We start from the raw sequence: 8,275 nt of genomic DNA, 5'->3' as shown, positions 1-8,275 counted from the left end.
CATCATTATATGGCAGAAAAGGTATAGGTATAGTATGTCTGGGAAACTGAATCACTGACACCTTCAACTGTTATAATTCACTACTATTTTAGAAACTCAATTTTTTATTATAATAAAAGCAATTTTAAAATAATTATATCTTATATCTTTTGATTTTGAATAATTACATAATTTTTTTTACTTAGATTGAATAAATTAAAAATCAAGATATCAATATTAAGAAAGACATTAAATAGGTTGACCTAAGATTAATAAGTGGTGAAACCGGTCTTTATAATTTATAAAATTTTAAATTAGTAATAATAGAATTATATTTTGACTCCTTCAAGATATAATAAAAATTTGATTTAATCTTTTTAAAATTTATAAAGCATTGACTATTAAGATGATAAAATTATAATTTAACTTTGACTACCTCCAGAATCAATTGAATTAGAGGATTAAATTTTTAATATATTTTTATAATTTATTTAATTGAAACAAATAAATCAGTTTACAAATTTGACCCTCAAAATCTTGTTTGCAGCTTGGTGGAAGAGCATGAGAGGGGTTAGGTTGTTAATATTAAGTCATGTCTGTAATTAGTATGTTTGTAAAGCAGATTTCTATCTGCTGAGTCATGTCTCACATTATTAATTGTGATTTGGGAAAGAAAAGAAAGGTCAAATCTAGAATTAGAAAATTAAAATAAGAAATTACAAAATATCCACTTTCTTTTATTGGTGGAGACGTGAGAGATAGATAAGATAAGAGTGAAATATAGAAGTTTTGCATGGGAAAGAGTTACCATGCAATCTCTTTCTCTCTCTCTCTCTCTCTCCTGACATTTATATAAACCTTGGAAATGGGCATCTTTGTTTTTCATACACGCTTTAATTTTCTTGACTGCCTCCAAACGCGCTCACTTCATCTCTCTTGAAAAAGAAAAATAGTAGTTTGAATTCTTTTGTTTTTCTTCTCTAATGGCGTCCTATTCGTTTCAGTCTCATCCTTTTCTTCTTGACTCCATTTTCTTACCAAACACGTCCACTACCAAAGTGTCTGGTTTCGTGGAAGAAAGCAACATCATTAATCCCAATTGTTTCCCTCAATTTTACCAGGATTCACCTGTTGGTTCTATGCTCCATCAAAGTAACTGTCTTGATCACAGTTCAAATGAGCCTTCCACCGTGACTAAAAAACAGAGCACCGACGATGATTCCTCCACTGCGGTGGATAAGCTTGAAAGTGGCGAGCAAGTCACTCAGAAGAAAAGGACAAGGAATGGGACAACCTCGAATTCTGCACAATTTAAGGTTTGTCCATGACCATGTTTTTTTTTAAAAAAAAAATATTGTGTTTCGGGTTTTTCAATAATGGGTTCCCTAACTGTTTTTTATGATTGATTCATGGAATTTTTTCATTAGGGTGCAAAAGAAGGGAAAACCAAGAAGCAAAAGAAGTGCAATGACGGCTTGAAAAATGAAAAGAAAGGGTGTAACTCTAAAGCTGATAAGAAAGACCAAGAGAAAGCAACCGAACAGCCACCAAAAGGTTACATTCATGTTAGAGCCAGGCGGGGTCAAGCCACCGACAGCCACAGTCTAGCAGAAAGGGTACTGTTATTCTAGCAAAACTCACTTTTTCTAGGGCTAAGAATCCCACGCTTTTTGCAGCAACAAGCAGCAGCTTGGGCTTGACCCTCAGCCCCTTTTCTGGGTCAAAACTCATGGCCTAAAAGGATTGGTTGAACCATGGGACCTAGCCCCTGATTTTAAAATTAGATTAGTTGTTCCTTATTGGTTATTTTCTTGAAATGGATTTTGCAGGTAAGAAGAGAGAAAATAAGTGAAAGGATGAAGACATTACAGCGACTTGTTCCAGGGTGTGACAAGGTGATCAAGTTCAGTTCCAGTTTAAATTGCCATTTGTCTTCTCTCTTTCTTTTTCTTTTTTAACATTTCTGACAGGCTGTTTTGATCATGGGGTTAATTTTTGTACGAAAATAGGTGACTGGAAAGGCCCTTATGTTGGATGAAATTATCAATTATGTTCAGTCCCTACAAAACCAAGTTGAGGTAACAATTAACAAGCTGTTTTTTTAAAATTATTTCTAATACGCAAGATCAAACAACCAATACATAATCTCTTGTTTCTTTGTCTTTCTTTTTTTTTTTTTGGTAGTTTCTGTCAATGAAGCTTGCTTCTTTGAGCCCCACGTTCTATGACTTTGGAGTGGACCTGGAAACATTGATGATCAGACCAGAAGTAAGAAAGCATGTGTTGTTTAAAGCTATGCCTAGTTTGCCCACCATTTATATGTGTTAATTATAACCCATTATTTCATTACTGAAGCTGATGAAATCTTTGTCTCTCTGACATTATTATTGTTTTTTTTATTAGAGGGCGAGCAGTACTGAAACATCCCCACTTCCAATGCCATGTCCACAACAATGTAACCCCATTCAGACCACTATTGCCCCATCTCACATTAATTATCCTCTTCTGGATGTTTCAACTGCACTTTTTCTTCAACAGGGGCTAAGGCCCAATCTCTTTTCTCACTCTCAGGTATATTCACATAAAAACAATCACATTTATCAGATATATATATAAATATGTAGATGTATATATATTCTAACTATTTGACAAGACATCTTTTTCAGGATAATGGAAGTGTATTGTGGGATGTGGAGGACCAAAGACAAAAAATTTTCAACTCATCTCAGCTCAACGACAACTTATGTTTTTTCCATTAATATTAATGCAGAGAGAGAGTGAGAGAGAGCTGCCCTACAAACATCTGGTAGTAAACCCCTCATGTACTGCCTTGTTTTCTTTTTCATGCAATAAAAATATTAAAACAAATTTTCCATTGTAAATTTACCTACATTTTTCCTTTGTTAAACCAGCAAAAAATACCGGAGAAACAAAGATTCAAAACCAAGGTCATCTGGCTTTTTTCTGCATAACTTTTCCATGGAGGAATTAAAAGCAGCATCTGAAAGATGAATAAAAGGGCAGCTTGCAAAGCAACATTGGATGGAGGAAGAAGAACACAAAAGGACAGATATAAAACCGACCAAAAATAAGACCATATCTTTTTGTAGATCCATTGTTCCTGTCTATTTTGACTCCCCCCCATGTCACTTTCATGCACAAATTCCTAGACCCTACGCCTGTTTAGTGTTTCTGCCCAGAACTAAAACGAACCCCTTAATTTATTTTCTTTCATGTAGTAAAAGTAAAAAGTATGTTGTAATGTAAAAATCAACTTTATAAAATCTCTTTTCCGTTGCTTTTACTGTTTTTCTGTTATTTCTGTTATATTTATTGTCGTCATGTTTATTTGCAGTAGCCTTTTTCTTTTCATCTGCTGAAGAAAAAAAAGTAAATAAACTAATATTAATTTTAAAATTTTATTTAAATTAAATCATTAAATATATATATGTAAATAGAATCAATATATAAGAATAGCTGTTAAGTTTACAATAAATAGGTATGGCTAGGTAGGTTCTGATGCTCTGTGGTTGATGTGACCAGTTGTGCAATATTTGGCTTCAATTCGAGGTGGAATCTTCTTGGTTCTTGCATTTATGGGGGCTTTAGCTTCATTTATCAGATGATCTTCCTCGAGACGAATTCTGTCATGGTACAAAATGATTTTTTATTTTGATTCGTCTAGGGTTCGTTCTATTAATTTTTTAATATTTATAATTTAAATATTTTGAAAATATAGTTATTTGAATTGTTAAATAATAACTTGAGTCATCGGATTGTGTCTATATAGTCCAAGTTGAAGTGTTCTCCTTTAATATATAATTTAGCCGACTTACAAGTTGAAGATTCTGAACAGTGCAAATTAATAATTGGTCTGAAAGAAGAAGAAAAATATATATTTGCAAAAAGATGGACAATTTTCACTTCTAATGTCCAAAGATTGCCATAGCCTGTCTGGTTATGGATCAACAATATCTTCAACATAACATGTATTTGCTGTGCAGAGCAGCAGAATTCCTTTTTCTTTGATGGCAACATCAGAATGGTGATCTCTATTCTCAACGTAACCATATAACAATAATGAATATAAAAAAATGAAACTGAATGACAACCCACCAATGAAAGGATGGCAGTGGTCCATCACTTGTGGCCCTAAGATCACATCATTGTATCAATGGACGTAAATATAGAAATATATTGAGAAAATTGTGATTAGGGTTTCGATGCCTTTTGTCAAGCGCTTTGAGTAAGATTTTGCAATATTTGGTTTTAGTCCATAATGGAAGAAGAGAATATTGTTATGGAGATGATCATAGGAATTTTTATTCTATTTTTTCTTTTTTATAAAGTTGAGGAAACAATGAATATTAAGAAGCAAGAAAAAGGTAGCCAGGCAGCCCAACTATAGTGGTCAAAGGAATTGGAAAAAAATGGTGATCTTGATTTAATATTCGTACCAGTTAAATATACCCCATTAAACAATCAAAAAGCTTGGATTCTTTTTTCTAAAAATATGTTCCATTTGGCATTTCTTATATTCTTTGCATGTTTTGCATTATGGTTTGATTAAAAATCCCAAATCATCAAATTAAATCCTTAATTATCAGCATCCTTGGGCATGATCCGCTGTAATTAAACCAAATGATCTCTCTTTTGTTTTAACCGTTGTATAGAAGCAGACAATCCATGTGGTTCAAAGTGTTTCACTTGTTTTCTTACACTGACCCACACATATTTAACTTCCATAGATGCTGCAACGACTAACAAATAACAACCTCCCCATCTTTCTTCACCATTCCAATGTCTCAATCTCCAAAAACCAAGGAACAAAACTCCGGAAAAAGTGGGAAAATAAAATTTATGTGTTCAAACCGTTTGAAGTTGCTTTTCTAACAAAGCTGTGACATTGAAATTTTCTTTCAATTCAGATGATAACGATGATTCAGTTCATAAAATGATTGCTTTATAGATGGAAAAACAGTGATATGATATTTAAATGAGAGTGGTTAAGTGTCTCCAGGAGAGGAAATCAGTGAATGCCATCTGCATACAAAATGGAGTAAATGCTCTTTGTACAATGTACGCTCACCAACTGATCAATCTTCTTCGTCATGGACCCTCGTGTTTCTCCATTTATGACGTGATTACGTGTTTTTAATTTAATTAACATCATGTCTATAACATATATCATAAAAAAATGACAGTTTCGAAACTTGGAATTTACTTCCCGATGTCTCCGGAACTTGCAATAATTTGGATCCCGCGAGTTTATTACAGAAGAAAACCATTGTTAATATGTTTTCATGTAAATTATTATTATATGAAACAATTTGAAATATGTTAAATTATGGTACATGATATTATGCAATAAATTTTAAAAAATAGATATAATAATTAAACACGATATTGGTTGAAATGATAAAAATATTATAATATTTAAATGATCTGTTGGTTAAGGGTGTCCTCAAAGTTATGAGATTGATCCGCAAGCCTGTGTGATAATTTAAGTGGGTGCATGAGTTTCAAATGTTACTGTATAAAAAATAATAATATTTTGGGTTCAAATCCCCCATTATGTGCAAATATCTATCGCCCCTCAAAATAATATATGTTACTTTGTAAAAAAATAACTTTTGATAAATTCTTTATTGAATGGAGACACGAAACTTGTGACTAAAAAAAAATTAAGAAATTTATAAAATGGCATATTTTGAGTTTTGTCTGGGCAATAAATGATTTTACATCAAAATATGTGTTATTCCAATATATTATTGACATGGAACTTTAGATAAAAATAATTACTGAAAAATAAAAATAAAAAAATAAAATATTATTACACCATCAAATTTTAGTTTAATTGTGTAAATCTTTTAACCATATATAACTCAATAAATAAGCCCAACTACTTAATGGACTAGTTTGCTAACTTATTACAAGAGTTATAAAGAATTTGTTATCTAAATTTTTTATATTATTTATCTTTTTGTATTGTGAGATTATTAACATCATAAATTACGGCAATATTACCAATAAGTCGTTAGGTGCAATGTTAAAACACATTGCATTCATAAGGAGAAAGTACAAGTTTAAATCTTGAAAATAATATTATTAGGAGAGGTAACTACGAACCCTGAATATAAAAAAAAATTACGATAATATGGGTTCACTAAAAATATTAAATAATAATTTTATATTATTGGTGATTATTTTTATTTTTGTTTCAAAGTACATTTATAATAATGCATTAGCCTTATAAATACAAAATCAATTAAGACAATACCCATCTGAGTTTCTTCGACCAGTCCTTTCAATTAATTTCAATTTCTATCCACTCCAGACGTACAACAAAAGGGAAATTTGCATGGCAAAGCATGCTTTCTAAAAGCACCAACCTCAGCTACATAGTTCAACACTTGTCATAGCTAGTTTCACTAAATGAAGTGGTTTGTTTTTGGGGGGTTAGGTATAAACAATAATATATAAAAGCAGAAGGAACAAAAAAAACCCAACTAAAGGATAGGAAAAAAAAAGTGCTACTTCAAAATTTTTTTGTCAACTAACATTTTGGTAAGTTGATTTAAATGTGTGATTGACTGATCATGAAGCAAAGGTCATGTATATAATAACTAAAGCAAATTTTATGTGCAAGTGTAGGACACACATGTCAAAACCTGGAGAAATTTCCTAGCTTCCTTCATTCACTTTTTCCTTTTTGGTAATTTGATTATGATGATGGTGATGATATGGTATATTTATATGCATGACCCATCAAAATCATGAAGGAGACATGACTGCCATTAAAGGACCCATCAAAAACTCTCTTATGATTATCAATCTAACCATCTAAGTATATGAAAAACGGGAGTTTCCTTCTTCTTTTTTTCGAAGAATAATGAGAGTTGTTTTTTTATATGAATTTGTAAAAATTTAATCACAAAAGAATTAGCCATTAAAGGATACTTTAGTCTTCTATTATTTGGATTTAGATACGTATTTGGTTTAACTATGTTTAATTTGTTTTTTTAATATGTATTTAGAGAATATTTTAAAAATTATATCTTGATATTTATATTTTGAATATGCATTTAATCTAAATGTTAATTTAAAATACATGAATATTGAAAATAGAAATGTTAAAAAAGAAATTAAAAGTCAAAATTACATAGCTGAAGGAAATATATTAGATATTAATGAATTAATAAAAGTTCATAATATTATAGGTGGTTAGAATATACTAACAATATTAAGAGAAATATTTGAAATATTGCTTATTTAGAGTTTACAGATCTTTAATGGGTTGATATTGTTCTTGGATTGAACTAGATTTCGTAGGGGCGAAATTAGAAAAAAAAAATTGGGGGGACTGGAATTAATTTGTATGTTTTTACGATGGTAAAAATATAATTTTACCATTTTAATAGTTTAGATATTTATAATTTTTAAAAGGTTAAATTAAATTTTTATCATTTTTAGGATAAATTGCAATTTTACGATTACTAATTTCAAATTCTATAAATTATAAATGGTCTAAATAAAATAAAAATCATTTTAGAGAGGCCAAGTCCCCTCCAACTCCTCTCACTTTGCTGATGGGATTTTATCTTCTAATTTTATTAAGAACCTTAGCATTTAAGGCAAAGTTCATAGAGCGGAAGCACCTCGCCAAATTAGGCTTGCATGGTGCACGCACGATCACCACCTCAGGCATGAGAGCATCACAATCTTGGTAGAGTTTGCACCTTTTTGTTGAGGCTCGAGGGAAAGCAGTTATTTTTAGTGAAATCTTCAAAGTGTGGTTTATCTGAAATCAATTAACCTTTCAACAGGTAGATATTATTTAAGAATTGGGTCGTAGTATTGTCTCATTTATCTTCAAATTTCAGCACAAATTAAGAAATTATTTTCAACGGTCTTGAAATATATTGGTACTAACTACCTAGTACCTATTATGACAATCTTTTAGCAAAGCAAATATGGAATTAAAAATCACCCGTTTCTTCCCGGAAGCATAACAAATGCTGGAAAACACTTGGGCGGCGTGTCTCACCGGCGGTTTTGTCAGAAAACGAGAAAATTATGTGTGTAGAAGGTTTAATGGACCAAAAATCTTGGCCGTCTTTGTAGGTAGAAGATAACAAGGAGAATTATTAAATGGCAATGGGCAGTATTGGCCCACCTTTGGGGGAGGTGAAGGGACGGGGACCAGTTTTAAAGAGTGGTGATCGGCTAGGAACTTGGGATGGTGCAGCCTCTGGTTGCGGCCGAATGGACCAGACTAGGGGTCCACTAGGGGGAC

General features: G+C 31.6%; 1 protein-coding gene across 1 annotated transcript; it reads left to right on the top strand.

Annotated features, from left to right (window-relative positions):
- The first annotated feature begins 774 nt into the window (after nt 1-774).
- Nucleotides 775-3,283, top strand: LOC107912067 (transcription factor bHLH137). Its single transcript, XM_016840111.2, has 8 exons — nt 775-1,295; nt 1,407-1,595; nt 1,809-1,874; nt 1,989-2,057; nt 2,164-2,247; nt 2,383-2,550; nt 2,646-2,785; nt 2,892-3,283. Exons 1-7 carry the CDS (start codon nt 963-965, stop codon nt 2,736-2,738), a joined length of 1,002 nt encoding a protein of 333 aa, XP_016695600.1. The 5' UTR covers nt 775-962; the 3' UTR covers nt 2,739-2,785; nt 2,892-3,283.
- The last annotated feature ends 4,992 nt before the right edge of the window (nt 3,284-8,275 follow it).

Source organism: Gossypium hirsutum, chromosome D11, assembly GCF_007990345.1.
Source record: "Gossypium hirsutum isolate 1008001.06 chromosome D11, Gossypium_hirsutum_v2.1, whole genome shotgun sequence".
NCBI classification, from domain to species: Eukaryota; Viridiplantae; Streptophyta; class Magnoliopsida; order Malvales; family Malvaceae; genus Gossypium; species Gossypium hirsutum.
This window is presented reverse-complemented; position numbering and strand designations above follow the sequence as displayed.